At 48.8% G+C, this 19,240-nt stretch overlaps 1 protein-coding gene across 2 annotated transcripts in view; it reads right to left on the reverse strand.

Moving 5' to 3' along the window:
- The window catches only part of GPC3 (glypican 3), a 228,571-nt gene that overhangs the window by 53,760 nt on the left and 155,571 nt on the right, over positions 1-19,240 (reverse strand). For both annotated transcript variants that reach the window (XM_019521290.1, XM_019521291.1), the window contains exons 4-5: positions 15,959-16,084; positions 2,391-2,511 (exon numbers count right to left, since the gene is read on the reverse strand). In XM_019521290.1, the coding sequence (XP_019376835.1) occupies positions 2,391-2,511; positions 15,959-16,084 (247 nt within the window). The remainder of the gene's footprint in view (positions 1-2,390; positions 2,512-15,958; positions 16,085-19,240) is intronic.

Genomic DNA, 19,240 nt, shown 5'->3' on the forward strand with positions numbered 1-19,240 from the left:
ACCCCAAGTTTCAGTAACACCCAAATTGCCTTTTTAGCTGGATCTGAACCTTTCACCTTAATCTACGAACTCTGACACTAAGACTAGGGACAGACATTACACATTAACCAGTTTAAGTGGTCAGAAACTGGTTTAAACCTGTAACAGAACGGATGTTCAGGGTGCATAAACCAGTTTGAAAATGGCTGAAACTGGTTTGAGCTCTACCTGGTTGAACGCAGTATCCAACTGAACTGATTTGGCTCAAACTGGTTTATGCAACATCCGTCCCAGACCCAAGAGCTGGGTTCCTAATGAGTCGCTTCTTGAGGATTGCCTTTCGCTTCCCAAACGTGACATTCACCATTTGTATTTCGTGGTCAGACCTGACCTTTCCCCCCACAAAACAACCTTCACGGAAGCATTTGGCATCTCTGTACGCTCAGATTTTCCTAAGCAACAAGAAAATCCCTTTGTGTTTTCCAGCTCTGAAAGCAAACAGAAGCAGTGCGTGAGGGTCAGCAGCAATGGCCATTTTCCACCCCTGAGTTTTTGCTAGACCAGGGGTGACGGGCAAAGTCCACAGCTTTATACAGCTGAATGCAGCCATGCCATGTTTACCCACCGTCTCCAACTCCATGAGCAGACTCGACCGTTCAGGAGCGGACCGATAACTTGACCCAGCCCGGCAGCCAGCATTTCACAACTGCTTTGTGTCAGCAGTTTCAAGTATGCTAATAACCACGTTTGGTTCAGCGCGCCTCTCCCTCTCGCTGTGCACGGCAAAACATTATCATCTCCTGCAGGTTGAAACCTGCCCTCTTCCCAGTTTAACAGGGAGCTGATTATACTTTATTTCCCTTTTAATAATCATGCGCTGCTGGCCATTTGCATTGCTTTACGATCGTGGAGCAACACTGAGGGCCTGCTCCCTTGATGCTAAGCACAGCTGCTGTGTATCATCTTTGTACAAGTGCAAAGCGGCCGGCTGCTCCACCCAGCTGAGGGGTAATGAGGCATGCCTGTGTCTGAGGTCAGCAGGATTAAACTGGGAAATGCTATGAAAACAGTGCCGTGGCATGCACTGGAGCGAGAAAGCTGAGGTTAGCATCAGGAAAGAGCATGCTTACTTGCCTGGCAGCCTGATAAGCCGTGTTTGTTTTAACCTGAAGAGGTCTTTTATTACCTGATGGGTGTAAAACCCCTCCCCTCCTGCGGGCAAGAGTCCAAGCCAGCTCTTCCTGCTGCAGGCCTTGCCCTGCAGCTGCCATCTCCAAGGGCATGTTATTGCTTGACTTTCCCAAAGCTGCACTTCCCCAGCAACCATGAAGACCTGTGCCCCCCAACCTGGCCATCAAGTCACATCGGACAAGCAGCTGCATCTAGGTCCAACGTAGCAAAGCAGGGATGAGAGCAGAGTCCCTCAGGCTTGGGATAAGGGGAGAGGCCGACACTAGACTACATGGAGAAACATAATGGGCAATGATCATATAATGGCAGCAGCCTGCACTTCAAATGAAGGTAAAACCTGCCAAAAAATTGGGTAAGGAACAGACATTCCTGCCAGGGCCCTGCAATGATCAGCGTATGACACAAACCTCAGGATTTGGTTATTATTGCATTGGCCCTTATCCTGGGGCTCATGCAGACTTTCATAAAAAGTTCTGGAGCGGGACTCCACGCACATGAGCCACTCCATGGGTCCACTCCTGTTCCATAGGAATGGGCAACTATCCTCGGGCAGCTTCCCCCTAAATGCAGCAAGGGCAACCTACTCTACTTCAGTTCATCTTCTGCAGGGCAGGAGAACACACACAACCACAAATACAGAACCAGGGATGTGCAAGAAGGCCCCTGCCCCACATACATAACTTAGTTAATGTTGTCCTTAGTTTTCTATTCGCCCACCAGTCCTATTCAAGACCCTGCTGTGGTGCTTGGCATCACGGCTTCCTGCAGGAGCAGATCCCACAGGCTGGCTTCGGTCCCTGGAGGGTAACGGGTGCTTTCCTGAGCCTTGTCACACAATACAGGACTGGCCTGTCACTGGTCCTTAACAGTGGTGCTTGCTCGAGGGAACTGGGACCAGTGGTGCAGCCACAGTGGATCCTCTGGGGTTTTCTCAGCTCTGCATTTTCCACCCAGGGAACCCAGACCTGCTGCCACAGACCACAGCCCCCTGCTAGCTGCTGAACTGAGCAGCCCCACAACAACAGAGCCGGGCACGGATCCCAGCCTCGCCATTGACCTTGGCACAATCTCTCCTGTGAGTAAATAGCTGGGCCCTGTGATGAGCCAAGCTCCGAGCAGGGCCAGTGGCCCATCACACCCACTTGGATTACATTCACCCAAAGGAGCAAAGGAATGGGAGAAGTAGGACGGACAGGGCAATTCTTCAACCCCACACCCACCTGGTTGATGTGCTTCAGCTTGTCGATAATCTGGCTAATCACCGGCTCTGGACCCTTCATTTTCATCTCGTGGTTGCTGGCCTGGGCTTTCGCTCCACTGCGCGTGACTGGGTGACTGTACCTGCCAAAGCAAACACAAGAGAAGATGGGGCATCTGATCCATAAGGAGATCACTTGCGTGCAACAGGCCCCAAAGACATCCTAGCAACGACAGAGGCCCATTTAGCAGCTGGAGATGCTCAAACTGTTCATGGCAACACAGAAAGGGCGTCCACATTCAGTAAATATTTCCATTCTTTTTTTGCAAAGGAACTGGACCACATACCCGCATCACATGAGGACGAAGACGTACTTTCCAGGCCATTAGTAACCAAGAAGGATGTTAAGCAACATTTATTAATAACATCTGCTACTGAAAACTTTTTAAACAAACAGTCACAGATAAAATGGCACCAACATAAAAAAGATGACTGAGGAAATCTGGCCTGCTGACATTCATCTGCAAGAAATCTTGGCAGCTGCAGGAAAAGATTGGAAGACTGCTAACTGTGGGCCCATATTCAAGAAGAACAAACAGGGAGACCTGGAGAACTAAAGACTCGTTAGCATCATATCCATCCTTTGCAAAAGAATGGATACGCTGATGCAGGCTTTTATTAATAAAGCATTAAGGGCCAAGAATAAAATAAATGCAGTATTATGAATATAATGAATGCAACATGCTTTATAGAAAATAGGTGTTGCCAAATAAACCTGATTTCACTTTTTTTGTTGAGCTTGCACGTTGGGTTGGTAGATGTGCTATGCTTTGGGCTTTTATAAGGGACTACTAGACTTAGTACCGCACAGCATTTTGATTTGAAATTGATTAACTATACAGTTCAACAGATTACAAACCGAATAGATTATGAACTGGCTTATATAAAAAAAAAATCACCATCCATCAGGAACCACCCTTGAAAGACGGCGTCTCTGGGGGGTTCAGCATGGGTTGGGTTGAGGCCCAACTCCATTCAGTGTTTTAATAGACAATCCAGAAGTAAATATATCACTGCAAAGACCAAGAGAGTAGCGAGCAGTGGGAGGAGTGCTGTCATACCTTGCTATCAGTAAAACAAGCCCATTCAAAAGAACAGTGTTTTAATACAGCCAAAAGCCAAGTGGTGGACTCTCCATCTCTTGGAGTCTCTGCATTTCCAGCCCAGGTGCCCTTTTGAAAGTATTCTGAGCATAACTCTGACCAAACACAAGATATTGGATTCAATATAGGGATCCTGTGGGACTTATGGTATTAAGATACCATTCAAGGACCTATGGTATTAAGAGATGTCAAACTACATGATCTCAAAGGCTCCCTCTAGGCCTCAACTCCAAACTACGCAGTGGAGTTGGTGATTATTTGCTGCTTAAAACTGAGGTTGGACACAGCACACTACAGCTTTCCCATCCAAGCCGACAATGCAGTTTCTGCCCTAAAACCTGTAGGATTATTGCAAATTTTGAATTACTCTAGCACAGCAATTATGGACTTGGCTGCAGAGATCATGATTTGAAAGGAGGCTGGTACACCATGCGTTCCTAAATAAATGCTTGGCCTGCAGCGACATGAGAATCAATACTCCCCGAGCACCATCTTGTGGAAAGACTGTACTACTACAAGCGTATCTCGGGCAAATTAGACACACAAATCCTGCCCCTCCAAACAAACAACCGTTCTTAATCTCACGCGTGTGCAAAACTGCGTTCAGCCCAAAGGCACTCACACACCTGCCCATTAGACCAGCTGGGCAAGAACGAATTTCTCATCCGCTACAAGCCACGTTAACGGTGAGCATTAGCTAGGCTTCACTTGTTGGATGCCCTGAGAAATTTCTGGTTATTCTGCAAATTCAGTTTTGAGAAACAAAGATGCTTGGGGGGGTGGAAAAATAAAGTTTTCCGAACTCCTAGGGTTAAACTTCCACTGATCTAGAAAGCACAGAGATGTTCTGGTGAATACGCATTTTTTTCTTGTTTTCTCTGTGCAGCGGTTGCAAAATCAGACCCTCTCCGGACTACAGCGTGCCATGCAAGGATGACCCGAAGGGATGCGACAGGCCAAGGGGTCCAGTAATAAGGGTCAGTAAGATGAGTTACCGAGCATGGAGAGTCTAAGAGCGTTTACCCGATTAGTGACATGATGGGAAAGAATGACATCTCCCCACCCCAGGACCATGCAAGGGAAGGCCCTGCCACCCCGGAAAGATGCAAAGCATCTGTCTTAGTGCAGATGTGCACTGATGCGCTATCCCCAAAGAGTGTGCCGACCTGCGTGCTTCCAGCTCCAGGCAGGGGATGACTTTACATTCAGGCCAGGAGGCAGGGCATCCACAGCAGACACAACTGGCTTCACTGTGCCCCCACCTGCAATGCTGCAGATGTGCCATAAGAGCCAAACCAATTCCCACCCCTTCCCTGCAGGAAAATACAAGAGCAAGGATTGAAGATTGGAGGGAAATGCCTGGAGATTCCTTTTCCAGGGCTCCCCAGGTCATCCTGGTGGGGAGAAGCGACCAGGATGGTGCTGGCTTGTGGCCCCGCTCCCAAGCAGACAAAGGACTTGGGCTCCCAAGATACTTCTGGAAATTTTCCCCATTGGGCTTAACATGCTTTGCTAGACTGGGCTGGATTCATAGATTGCAAGGGGCTGGATGGAGTACAGTATGTGTTATGTTGGATAAATAGATGACTGCAGCCACTAACATGGGATAAAGTGCTGCCAGACACAAAATATATTCAGAAATAAAGGAAAACTATGCATGCATTAGCATTAACAGATTCAACAGGAAATGACCTTAGATTCACAAATGCAGATCCAGCATATGCACGTATCTCCCAGGATGGAGACTTTGGCTCTCTCACAATCCATCTAAAAATCGATGAAAATGAAAAGCAGACTTGAAAGCCATCCCAGTCAGAGAAGGCACGCTTTCAGGAAGCCTGGGGGCACTGGAGGGACATGGAGTGGACCTGACTGGACAGGTTCCCGTCAGCATCCAGCATTTCAAAGGCACAAAGGCCACGAGTGTAATTTAGCTCCTGACTGGGTGGAGGGAGCATTCCTGAAATGCCAGGCATTCCAGAAACAGGCAGCTGGCACCAGCCCTGGCACTTGACAGCCAGCAGTGGCTGGAGGTCTTCATGGGGTCCTAAATCCAGCCCTGCACCCAGAGGCACAACAAAGAGATGCACGGGCAGAGCACCAGCAAGAAGCCCTTGTTCTTCAGACTGCGTCATGGGACACCCAAAGCCTCCTCCCAGTTGCTGCTTTCTTGTCTTTCCATTCAACTCTGTGGCACGGCCACGGTTTTCAGAGTGCTGATGAGTGTGCACGTGGCCAAGCAGATGACCAAGGCAATGTGGCATCATCTTGGCTTACAGGCTTTGTGCTCACCAGCCAGTCCGTTGGGGTGATGCTGAACAGGGGAACATTTAGCATTGCAATACTGAGGCCGAACACACCACGGTCCTGCACTGCCTGGGCAAGCTGCGGTCGAGCGGTGGCAAGCAGCGGGCACCCGGCTTATGCAGAGGTATCCAGGTGCAAGAGATTTCCAAGGACCCTCCAAACTGGGGTGCAAGCTACAGCTGGTGACAAAGTCAATGCAAAGGATAAATGTAACATCTTGCAAAACATGCCGATAAATGCTTGTCCCTTAGTACCGCCTGGCAGATAATTACCGGAGAAAAGCATTATCTTGCTGGCTATGGCTGTGTGGCCTTGCAAAATGCCACATCCTCTATACTCCTCTTTCATTCGTGAGCCACAAATCTTTAATACTAAACCAAACTAAGGGACTTCCTCCTGATCCCCATCTCCTCTGGACAGCTTTGTCCTTCCAACTTTAACTGCTTTCCTTCCAGATTTTCATTACAGGGCACAGGAACCAAGACAACAAGGGAGCCCTAAAAAATATGGCAAGATGCATAGCAGTGCTGCGAGGTTCCTCCCCGAATTAGGATCTGCACGAGCACTGAAATGCAGACCAATAGGGCTGACTTAGCCACGCTACGTTTGCAGATAAATTACTGTAGCGCGACGTATGGTTTACAGAAAGTTATCCTGTAAAGTCAAACGGAAAGAATCACATATGAAAAAAAGGGAAGTAAAAACTTTTCATTCAAATACCAATTAATGTATGCTTGCCTCCCAGCTACAAAGTATTGATTCACATACAGCTGCATGCGTCAAGCCTGCTAGAGAGGAAACTGGGGTCCCGGCTAAGCACATGCACTTCTCACATTATGGCTGGTCATCTCATTTGTTTTTCCTAAAAGGGGACAAAATGCAACTACAAGTGGATCCACCGCAAATGTGGGAAAACATTTTAAGGAAAGGGCATTTGTTTAACTGGTTAATAGATTAGGGATCACGCCTGAGAGATCAGCACCTGTAATTACCACTAATACTGAGAAGTGCTCTGCCTTCTGGGAGCAGTCCCGTTATGTTTTTTCTGATGGCACAGGAGGCTCATAATCGCAAAGGTATTAATGTGCCCACGTCACACTACAACAGTGAAATTTGGCTTTTGACTACAAGAGACCTTGGCCTGCCCAGCCCCATGTCAAGCACAACCCAAAAACTTATGGGAAAAGACAGAAAAAAGAACCCAGCTGAAGCTTTGGAAACATAAATTGCTAGGCAAGGCTTTTATTTTAAATGACATCCCCTATTTCCTTCCCCGTTTGCTGCAGAGTTGTTCATAAGGAGACAGTCCTGTAGGATGATGTTAAAGACGGCAATAACTGTCCCGTTCAGAGAAAAGGGCTAGACGAGAGCGTCTGTTGCTCTTGTTCTAAAAACCCAGTCCCGATTCCTTTAAAACCAAACCAGATGCATCCACAGAGACACACCCGAGAAAATCAAGAAATACAGACTTTCTGGTGCCTTCCCTTTGCAAGTTCAGCAACAGAGAAGCATGGACCAGTGTCCACAGTAACAAGAGTCCGGCTCAGCCCCTTAAATCCAGCTGTTATGAAGCATGGACCAGCGTTTCTGCCCTCCGAGACCTGGCAAACTTGTACCCAGTGCTGCACGTACACTTAAAGCTTTGTTTTCACCTGCCTTCCTGGTCCCAAACTGACAGTAGTGTTTTTATCATGGCTGGCTAAATGCAACTGTTACTGAGCACAGTGCTGAGAAAGAGCTAGGAAGGGAAGGAAAAGCGACGCGACAAGGGTGAGATGAGCACAGGTGCCCCAGCCTCACATCATAAGCATTGTTCGGGTTTCAGCCGAAAGTGCTCACCGTGTTGGCATCATTTATGTTGGCGATTCCCCAAGCCTGCTTTGGCCTGGTCAGGACCCCTCTCAGGATTACAATGAGAAAAGTTCATTTGTGTTGTGATGGAGAAGCTCACTCCAAAGACCACCCATCCGTCATTGTTGGAAATCTCTCAATTTGATGATGATCTCCACCATGGCTCATCGATGGGTCTTGAGGAGTCCAATCCAGGAGTCGCAGATCCCTCCGCAGAAGTTGCAAGTCTTTCTACAGGGGGAAAGCAGGCTGTAGGCTGGAATTTATCTCCTTTTCCTTCCTCTGCCCTCTCTTCTCTGCATTGAGGGCAAGATGCTTCCCTTCAAAGCAGGCTGGCGCTTGGTTGAGTTTTCACTGGACTCTGCTAGCAACTAGCTCCTCCGAGCAGGACGCTGGCATCTGTCTTCTCGAGGTCTGCATCCACCCGTAGCATCCCGTCTGGCAAAGTTAGCGCTTGAGGATCACTGACTCAAAGCTGGTAATGCTGGTTTCAGCAAGGAGTTGGGCGTTTGTGCGGCGATCTTCCCAGGCAAATGGCCCCCATGTGATGCCATGCCAGAGGAGATGACCACCTCAAGGTACTGACATGAGCCAGAATCTCTCATGGGGATTTCAACTCTAAACATTTCCCCCCATCTCTACAATCTTTTGAATCACTGTCGTATGAATTGTGACTCTACCAGGAGCCCTGAAGACCCCTCCGCATAGATCCTCGGACTGAACCCTGGTTTGTTACCGCTGCGCTGGTCTTTGAATTCAGCAGCTTTGTACCCATTGGATATAAGGGGCTGAGCTGGACTCTCGCGACTGTGGACAATCAGAGCTTGGGCTTAGCTCAACAGCCTCGAAGTCCACCGAGCCAGGTCCGTTTACACCAACTGAGGATCTGATCCGGCATCTTTAAACACAACCCCTCTTTCCCGGGGGGGCACATTATTGCCAACCTCAAGTGTCCAAAGATGGAGCAGCAGGAAGGAGACCCCCTTCTGCCTCCTTGCTAATAGCAGCTGCCCGGTGCCGCAACCAGCCAACCCAAGGAAGTTTTGCAGACCCCCCCAAAAAAAGCCTCCTTCCATGCCTGCCATGCACTCATGGATCAGCACGCCTTACTTTTCTTTCTTTTTGGAATGAGAACTAAGATCCTCACGTCATAACCTGACCCCAGCAGCCGGGGATTTCAGAAAAAACTCCAACAGCTGTAAGATTCACCAAAAACTCACAAGAGTTTGTACCAATCTGCTATCGTTTCAGTCTACTTTTCCTCACTGAAGTTTGAGACACATTAGCATGGGAAAAGTTGCCCAGACATTAGACCAACAAGCATGCTGAATATATCTAGATCCATGACCTTCATTCCTCAGATACTCTGGAAGCAATTACAGCCACTGAACAACCTATTACATTTGCCTACTATCCCCTTTATTAAAGGTCTCTTATGCTATGAAACTGTTTTATGCGTCTGAAAAGTTTTAAAATCCCCTAGCCTTTTGGGACTCTGTTTTATGTGATATTCTGTAACATTTGCAGAAATAACGGTATGCTTTCATGAGTTGGAGGTTTATTATTGGCATGGATTCTCCTTTGTTACAACATTACAGCATCTCATTTTTCTGTCTTGCTTCCAATCATGCTTGCTTTGTTTGTGATTTGTATGATAAAGAAACCACAATAGGTTGGCAATAAAAGGGAAATGTGAAACTTTTTCCCCGTGAGAAGCAAAATGAGGAGAGTCTGGCAAGGCGCAAAAAACATATTAACTTGGAAAGTGCATAAAAGGAGCAAAGATCAAAAGTCCTGCAGATGACTTAGATTTAGGCAAAGACCTGCCCTGTACAGCTCAGGAACATGTTCTGGGCTGGATGAAAAGTTTTGCAAAGGCTAAAAGTGGCTGCAACACTGTTCAGAAGAGCTTGAAAAGGAAAAGAAGATTTCTCTTAAACTTAGAGAACCTGGATTTTTCACAAGCTTTTAAAATTAAATGCTGAGAAATCTCAACGCTAGGCATAAAACTTTACTTTTTCTATAAGGAGTACTGAATGGGAAGGGATCCACTGGATCATTAAGTACCGTCTCCTGCAAACATAAGCACCGCGTCCAACAGGCTCGTTCATAAACTCATCACAGGCAGTGGATCCTGCGCTTCCCATCAACATGCAACACATTTTAGCAGATCATTAGAGGGGAGTGTTTAACACTTGATTTCTCCTCATTTTTCCAGTACATGTTCTCTAACTGGGTAGGCACTGCATAGCTGACCCACTCCCCACCATGGCACCTAGCTAGAAAGTTAGCTCCCTTGGAAGGTTACAGACCTCAGCACCATACATGTCATTTGTAACAGCTCACAAGCAGTTTTATGGTGTCATAAAACTGTGCATAAGAATGTAAGAATTGCCATTTACTGGGTCAGACCTTAGGGTCCATCTCACCCAGTCTCCTCTGACACCTGGCAGCACAGAGCAGATGGTGAAAGGGTTTTTCCCCCTGTTCCTCTCCCACTTGCAGCCTCCAACATTTGAGGTCTAGGAAGTTTTGATTCACAAGCCGTGCCCTCCACTCCCCTGCTCAATAGGGACTGATGCCCCTTTCCTCCAAGGATGCGTCCCATCCCTTTGGGAATCTGGCTCCCACCACATCTGGTAGCAGGGAGCTTCACACTTTCATGACACGCTGGGTGAAAAATAACTTCCTTGGGTTCAGTTTAAACTTACTGCCTGCTGGTTTCTTGTTGTGTCCCCAAGGTCTTGTACAGTACGAGAGAGTCGAGAATCAATCCCTCTCGACTTTCTCTTCACCATTTCTTATTTTGTAAACCCTTCTCAGGTCCCCACTCAAGCGTCCCTTTTCTGAGCTGAGCAGGCCTGGCCTCCTTAGCATCTCCTCCTAGGGAAGACCCTCCATCCCCCTCATCCTCCTTGCTGCCTTTCTTTGGACCATCTCCTCTGTGCAAGGGAAGTCCACCGGGAAAGTAAGCGGCAACGTATCAGGGCCAGAAGGAGAAGTACTTCTCAATGGATGGACAACCTTGACAATGGGCTGAAGCCTATGAAGTCAGACTCGATAAAGGAGCCTGAAGAACATAACTTAGGGAGCAATAATGAAATATGCATAGCGGGATGAGTAATGCCGGCTAGTCAGTGGGAACAACAAGCATTTATGCTTTATGGGGCTGGTCATCAGCACAGTAATGTATTCATCCTGAAAGCATTACTCAGAGATGGGTCCTTACTGGGCCAGGTTCTCACATAGCATAAATAAACCAAGCTCCTTTGACTTTAACAGAGCTGGAAAGACTTATACCTGATGAGAAACTCCTCCAGGATACCCGTGATCCCATTGATACCAATGCCTGGGGGCAAATAAGGAGCAAACCTCGAGCTGGGGTTGCAATGTGGGGCCTCCTGGTTCCCCAAACTGTGATCAGACCCCTCTCTTGGCCACACACAAGACTCTTCAAAGAGCCCTGGCTATGAGTCTCAACAACGGGGCATAACTGCACACACCACCAGGGCTTAAGGGAGCTTAAAAAAAAAAAGAGAGAGAAATGGGGGGAAAAATAAAATGGTAGATTTGGAAAATGAGAGCCAATAGAAAAGGCAAGGGCCTTCGGCCTACGACGAGGAGGGACATGTCGGTTGTCTGCAAATACCTCAAGCAATGCTATCAATAGGACGGAGGAAGGAGTAGCCCAGAGGAAGAAAACAAAAAGGGATGGGTTTACAATGCAAAAGGAGCAATTTATGTTAAACATTAGGATCACCGTTATCAAGATGAGCTGGGCCTTGCATGGGTTAACAGGGCAAGGTTGCGGAGTTGTGCTGCTCAAAACAGGATGAGAGATGTGTTTGAATGACCCGGGAATCTTCAACGATGGAGAAGGGCGACAGTGAATAGGCCCTTGGGATCCCTTCTGGAAGAATTCACTCTACGAGACTGCATTAAAGATGGGGCCATTACCCTGACCACAAATCTGAGAGAATTGCATAAAAAATGCAGGGAGGCTGCCTCCCTGCAGCCCTATGATACAAATGAATTCATCATCTCTGCATGGTGCTCATCACAACCCTCAAAGAGCATCACCTCCCACTAACCCTCTCCCGTGAATGATGCCTAGACTCTCAGAGCTCTTAGCCACTTCGAAAAGCCACCTATGGGTTTAATTGACCTGGAGTAAGAAAAAAAAACAACCCAGGAGTGGCTTTGAGGCTTTTGTCAACACAAATGCACCAGTGTTACCAGGGATTAGATGCTTTCAAAAGATTTCCCTTGCCTGAGGTTCAAATATGAGTCTGAACAGCCACTAAAACAAAAGAAGAATCCAAGGTTGCAGGGACTGAAAATGTCTTCCATCCCATCCCAGTTTGTTTGCCAACGTGATAGCCTTGAATACAATCACAGAATCATAGAAAATGAGGTGGGAAGGGACCTCGGGAGGTCACATCTAGTCCAACCCCTTGTTCCAAGCCGGACCAGGCCCAACTCCATCATCCCAGCCAAGGCTTTGTCTACCCAAGTCTGCAAAACCTCCAAGGATGGAGATGCCACGACCTCTCTGGGTAACCCGTTCCAGTGCTTTACTAGGCTTCTGCTAGGACTTGTGAAGTTCGGGCAGAGGCCTCGGGGTGCACATAGCACATTAAGTGTAGAGAGGAAAGCCTGCTCTACATTTCAGCCAGCAATATCCAATAAGGGGAATCATGTACTCAGTGTGCAGCACTAAAAAGCCAAAAAAACAAGGAAATTCTAACTTTTCCACCTCTAAAAGCTCAGGACATTCTTTGATCATCCATCACCGTGGTTAGTTGGCCACATGACCAAGAGGTAAACGTGGCCAATATCCTGAAACTGTCGCCAGTGATTTATGAAACACGGTCTCCGCGCAAGCTGGAAGCCAGGTCTGGGAAAGATCACAAGCGAGCGTCAGTCCGGTGTACGGATAAAGTCACGACGGAAGTTTTCAAACCCCCAACTGTAACGCCGCGCACAGCTGAGCACTGCTGGTTTGACCGCTTCAGAGAAATACAAGTCAAGGTCTTAAAAAGCAACTAGTGATTTTTGCATTCCCAACAAGATACCTTAATGGGGCCTGATTCTCAGAAAAGGTCTAGCAACCACCACCTGAAAAGCAGGCTCCTCTAGGGCATCTCAAGCTCGAGATGAAAAAATTATCATTTCCCCTTGTTTCTTCTGGCTTTTTAGTGCTGCAAACTGGGTACATTAATCCGCTTCACACAAAAAATGAGGCAGCCAACCAAAAAAAAAAAAAAAGGGCGCTAGCTACTTTTTGAACAGCTCCATCACAGTACTTAACCAGTGCGGGCTGTTTTAGTGCAAAATGTTTTAGCACTAAATGTTTTAGCTGTGCATGTGTTTTCACTATAAAGTGCAACCTGTCAATGGAAGTGGGGTGGTTAGGGGGTTGTTTGTTCATTTTTATCGCTGGTTTTTCTGGGCGATTGTCCCAGTGGAAGTACAGAGCATCCTGCTCAACTAAGCTGCAGCCAGGGAATCGCCCTGGGGAATGCTACGGTTGCACGTGCTAAAAGCTGGAGGCAGAAAGGAAGGGAACTGGTGCACGATGAAATATCAGTGTCTGTTTCTTCCATGAACTCTCCGGCTTTTGCACCCCGGGATTACCTTGCTCCTTGGATGGAGGCAGGCAGCTCCATACAGCTTCAAGCATAGTTAGCAAGACTTTTCCTACACAGAGCAGCTGGGCCTCCCCCCGCCCGCCGAGCACGCTGACTACATCTCTGCAAGGAGGATCAGGTTTTTCACACTCATCACTCGGGCTGGGCTGCTGTCACTTGGCTCGGAGCAAAGGATTTAAACATCTGGTTGGGAAGAGGGTTATTATTAATATTTCATGCAAGCTGGCAGAGGAGATGCCTGTTTGACAGAACGGAGTGGGAGGAAGAAAAAAAAGCGTGCTCCCTTCAGGAGAGCTACACGAGGCTGTTTGTCTCATTACTGCCTTCATGGCCAGGCGGGCTGAAACTTTGGCTTTTGGCTCCAGTCTACTCACTTGGCTGCTCTCCTTCCCCCTGCCATGGCAGGCCTGTTTCGGCTGCCTGGTGTGTCTTACACAGCACCACGAGCTCCCTTGCTACTCGGACAGGCAATCCCTAGCACAACAAAGCCCGATCCTGGATTTGGATGCTGCTGGAATCAAAAGTGCATGCAAAAAGGTCTGCTAAAAGCAAGCCCAGGTTGCAAAGCCCAGCCCGTCTGCACCAGAATTCAGGCGGCCTATTCAGTTTGCACGTAGCCCCTTTGGCCACTAGCCTGATGCAGCCTTGCTCAGCATCACATCCATCACCTCTTCACCTCCTCCTCTGAGGTCCCACTCCAGCAGCCTTTCCCCTCTTCAGCATCCATCCTGCTAACTGAGAAGCACACTGGAGGACAAGCAGCTGGAAACTCAAGACTGGTCTGGGATGCATGCACATATCAGGGACCAAAAGAGGGGTACGTGGCAGCTTTCTCCAACTGGAAAGTTTCACTTTGCAACCTCAGAGCTCCTTTTAAGAAGGAGTTTTATTAAAGATATATGGGAGTGGGCACAGAAAACTCATGCTATGAAACCACATGCATCCCTCAACTGTTTCATCCATCTGAAGCTGAACCCAGATCACTTGAATCGAGAGCACAGGCCTCTACCGCTGGCCTTGATTGGACTTCTCCATCAGCCGGACCAAGAATCGCGGGTGTGAATTCTAATCCACTAAGATCAGTCACAACCCACAATATTTTGTGGTGTTATTTTTTAATTAAAAGGCAGTGAGACAATATTCAGACAAACCCCCCTTTTAACTGTACACTCCATTAGGCAGGAAAACTAAAAAGTTTTCCAAAAAAAGCCCAGTCTGGACAAGAGAGCACTTTTTTTTTTCCTGGAGGCAAAGTAGCTATATATTACTATGCATGAAATCTTCAATGCTGGAGTAATTTTTAAAAAACAGTCTGATGCCATTTTCTGGTTCCTTCAGTGTTCCCGGTCCGTATTGCAAGTGCAGGTTAATTATTTCCTGAGGTTACCCACCAGGAAGAAGCCGTAATGAATACCTTACATTATCTTTGCTATTTCTTGATTTTATTTCTACCGTTTTTCCCCGATGTAAACTATTTTAATAGCAAAGGATGGTTTGAAAAGTAGAGTTATCCGAAGAGAATTATAATAAGCTTCTCCATGTTGCCTGTGCAAATTCATGAACGTTTCTGGGAGCTGACTTTTGCAAAAAAAGCTATTTTTCCATTAACATTGTCTTTCCATTGTAAAACTAACCCTTCATTTGTCATTCCTCATTAGTTTCACAGGTAATTGTCACAGCATCCAGAGAAAAGAGGAATATATTAAATACATAAAAGTATGGGGGCAGGGTAAGATTGGGCAAGGACGGCTCTGAGTTGGTAGGACGCCTACCTAGCATTTGTCATCCCCTTTCTAATTTTACCAGCTTGTCCTAGAGATGAGCTGAGAGGTCCAGTTTTATCAAGCTGATGCAAACACAATGGTGTTATTACAGAAATCCAGGGTCTGGGACCCTTTGCTATGTCACCTGCATTGGGCTTGTATACCAAAGGAAATGAAGCCTACATCTAGAGCGGACAGACAACCAGTTTTTGCAGAGAAGCTGCATGTAGTAGGCACTATGACAGCACTTTACCAAGAGGTGGGGCAGGACCTGTTTGCCTTGGGGCAAGACTACTGCAGGAACAGCGCTGCATGGAGGAGTTACTTGAACCTAGGGAGCTCTTTCCGGTTAGCAGCACTGTTGTGCCAAGACATTGCTCCTCAGCTCTTTCCAGCTGGTCAACACCCGTTCTGCTCTTTCCACAGGCTTGTGGCTGCCTGGTTTCCATACTGAGCAGCTGTGCACCCCTTCCTCCACTGGACACCAAGCCTGTGACATGCTGGATGGCCAGTGCACTGAGCAAGGTCAGCATCCCAGCTGCAGCACCCAAGGGCAGGAATGTGCCACTGCTGCCCAGCCTGGCGGCTAACTAATTAAGCAGGGGGTCAGGCAAATTGCCTCGTCACTTCGCAGCACTAATGAGTCTAAGTGAAGGCACCTACCCAGCCACAGGCACACACCCAGAGCAGCACAGGTGCTTGGAGGAGGCACCTCTGAACAACAGAGACGGTCAGCAAAGCTCGGTTAAACCCCACCAGCCAAAGAGAGTCATAGGTGCAACGGGCCTCAATCCCGCAGGCGCCTATCCCTGCTCACAAGCTGTGGCCAGGTTGGAGTAGCAGGTCACATCTTACCTCTCCGTGATCTCCTGCCCGTTCCAGCACAGGGTGTCGTTCTGAACGGCCGACCTGTGGCTGCAGATGTACTCCGGTAAGCTGCTGTAGAAGCTGCCGTGAGACTTCAGCTTCATGATGAGCTCCCTGCAGGGAAAGCAAAGTGAAATGAATTAGAGGGCACGGGGCATTCATGGGTTGGCCTATTTGATGAGCAGGCCTCACGTGGGCAATTATGCTGTCAAGGATTGTACAGAAGTGTTTCATGCACACCTGTGCTTGCACACACACGCTCTTTTTCCCCTGCTATGTGGGCACACCAAAACACAAGTCTACCACAAAATGCCAGCCATGTTTCTGAAGGCGTCAGCAACCATGCGCTGCACCTTTACGTTATATAGTCAGATACTCTCGGGTATATTTGCTTGCAGGCAAAATGCCCATCAAACATCAGGGCTGAAGAAAGCCATGGGATCGTGGATCTGCCTTGACACAGGTTGGTGGGACAGCTGCCCTCTGAGCCAGTGCTCCCAGGAACAAAAAAACTGGGACTTCCAGAAGTAAAAGCCAGAGCTGGAGATTAAGAGCCATGCAGTTTGGCTGAGCACTGCAATGCCATGTGCCCTTTGGGGGCCAGCCCAGTGGGAGACCTGTGACACCTCCACATCCCCAACAGTTTCACTCAACACACAAGTAGAGTCAGCAGCTCCACTCCCAGCTGCGACACTCAACTTCTGCACCCATCTCTGCCAAGTCAGGGCCTCTCTTTGTCAGTAAAGCACATGCAAGCTGACCCCATAACCATGCCTGCTGCAAAATGCCCAGCAAGGAGCCAGACCCAGTGCTGGGATCCCTTCCTCGTCCTCTCTTGTGAAAGCCCCAGGGCAAATTTATGGTCAGAGCAGCCCCACAGATCTGCTGGGTTTTTAGGCCTGCTGAGGGTCCAACAGGGCTAAAAACCCAATTGCAGTCAGGACTTAGGACTCAGAGCAGCTGGATACCGGTATTTTCCACACTTCTGGGCTTTGCTGCCCCCCCACCTTGCTGCTGCACGTCAGGGTGTTTTTAAGCCTTCCTCAGAGGCACCGAGTGCTGGCTGCAGCCGGTGCTGGGGATTTTGGCTGGGCTGTGCCAATGCTCCTGCTAGGACTTAAACCCCGAGGTTTCTGGCTTGAGGGTCTTGCCCCTCTGCTCAGGGCCAGGCCAATCTCAGGTGGAAATTTTACCCCGATCAGATTGGTATGGACAGAGGGGGGGGTTGCCTTCTTCTGCAGCAGGGGCCATGGCACTACCCGAGAGCTCTTGAGCATATATTAACAACCTTTTATTGCAGCAGGACTTTGGCTGCCACGGTTCCCCTGTGGCAGGTCCAGGTGTGATGTCTGCATTGTGTCAGGGATTATGGATTTGCCTGGGATAGTTTGGGCAGGGCTGATCCTGCCCCAGGCGGGGGGCTGAGCTCTGGATGTCCCTGCTCATCTACGTGTCTGTGATTCTGCTACTGCAAACAGGGCAAGGAGCACACATGTGTGAGCCTGAGAGTTTCCTCCTCCGTCTGGATGATTGAACATGCAAGATCTGCAGCTGCTGACCGGACAGCCCCTGCCAAGCCCATGCTGAGAGATCCCACACTGCATAAACATCTGCTGCAGGACGGCAGAGGTAGACGGGAGGAACAGGGACAGGGCAGGGTGTGAACTAGGTTAGGCCCCCAGGGCTGCAGGATAAAGGCTGCTCCATACTCAGACAACCACCCATGGCAGAGCAACACCGAGCCACAGAAAGAAAGGGTCCGACTCCCAGGAGACTCCAGCAGCTGGTAGCGATGCAACAGAGGCAGATGAAGCAGGATGACCCCCTGCTTTCTGGCCAGGGTGTCCACCTATGTGGCGGGGGACACCTTTGTCCTCCACGGCTGCTGTGCAAAGCTGAGAGCGAGATTAATTAACGAAGGACACGGGAAGATGAAGAGCAGGAAGTGGAGAGGCAAGACTTGGAAACAAAGCCTCCTAGACCCCAGCTCAGTGCATGTCCTGGACCAGCTGCGCGGGGCCCACAGAATGGCAGCCTGCAAAGACGATGGGGCAGGGTCTTTACTGAGTTTGGGGGATGCAGAGCATCAACAGGTGTAAGAAAGAAGGAACATTTACACTACAGCTGCTGTTCCTATTACTGCAGGTGCAGGGCAGGTGCATCGGACCCCAAAGTAAGTACTGAATTCTGAAGCGACACTGTCCCCCCTCCCAATGCGCATGCAACAGGGCTCCTTAGGGATGCCATCTCCTCCGGGCAGGTGCTTGCTTTTCTTGGGCTTCTGTACAGCACCGAGCACCACAGAGGCCTCCAAATCTGGTTAAGGCCTTTGAGTGCTGCCGTCATCCCCGTAACCCCTTGACCACCACGGCCTGCGCTGCCTCTCAGCGCTGATTTTAAAAGTGGCTGAGCCACTTCACGAGGCTCCTGCAAAGATCAGTTGTGAGGTACCAACAACCCACCTGGGGGCAGACAAAACAAAGAGAAGATGTCTTGGTGCTACCCGGGAGAGCCGGCATTTTTATTTTTATTTTTTTCTACGAAGGCAGGCAGCATTTCACCCCTAATCAGATCCATACAGCCGGTGTTCGCAGAGTCTCTAATAAACACAGAGGCTGTGAAATATGGGTCTCTTGCCTCTGTTTTTTTGCTTTTCCCTTTTCCCCCTGCAGCGTTGATGGGGCTCGGTATATAATGCAGCTTTTCAGGCATCTGCACTGCAATTTATCTCTACCTCTGCACCAATAAACAAGCTTTGGTAAAGAGTCAGCAAAGTCAGGCATACACACATGCACGTAGAGCATCCTCTCCTGCCCAAAACCAGCGCGGATGATTTGCATGCTTGCTTTCAGCAGGAACCAACACGTCTTGCTGCTGCTGTCTATTTTTAATACGTCTCTTGGGGGAGGCTGGTTGCCTTCATGGGCAAGGCCAAAGTCAAGTGGGATCTGCAACTGAGCTGCCACGTCCGCCTCCTACCCCTGCTGCACCAACAGCTCCTCCAGGCATGATGGAAAGGGTGCTGGTTTTGGGCAGGGAAGGATGCTCTATGTGCGTGTGCACGTGTGTACGGTCCCAAAAAGCAGTGCCCGGAAAAAGCCAAAGGACTAGTCACTTCTAATGCCCCACAGCCGGCAGGGCCCGATGGTGCTTCTAGCTGCCGTGCCATCCCAAGGTCCTCATTTCTTCTCTCTCCTTCCTTTCCCCAGTTTGTCTCTGTGCTCCTGTCTCCTCTCCACCTCCAGCCCATCGCTCACATTTGGGGGGGGG

This window comes from Gavialis gangeticus, unplaced genomic scaffold, assembly GCF_001723915.1.
Source record: "Gavialis gangeticus isolate Ggan-Ray unplaced genomic scaffold, GavGan_comp1, whole genome shotgun sequence".
NCBI classification, from domain to species: domain Eukaryota; kingdom Metazoa; phylum Chordata; order Crocodylia; family Gavialidae; genus Gavialis; species Gavialis gangeticus.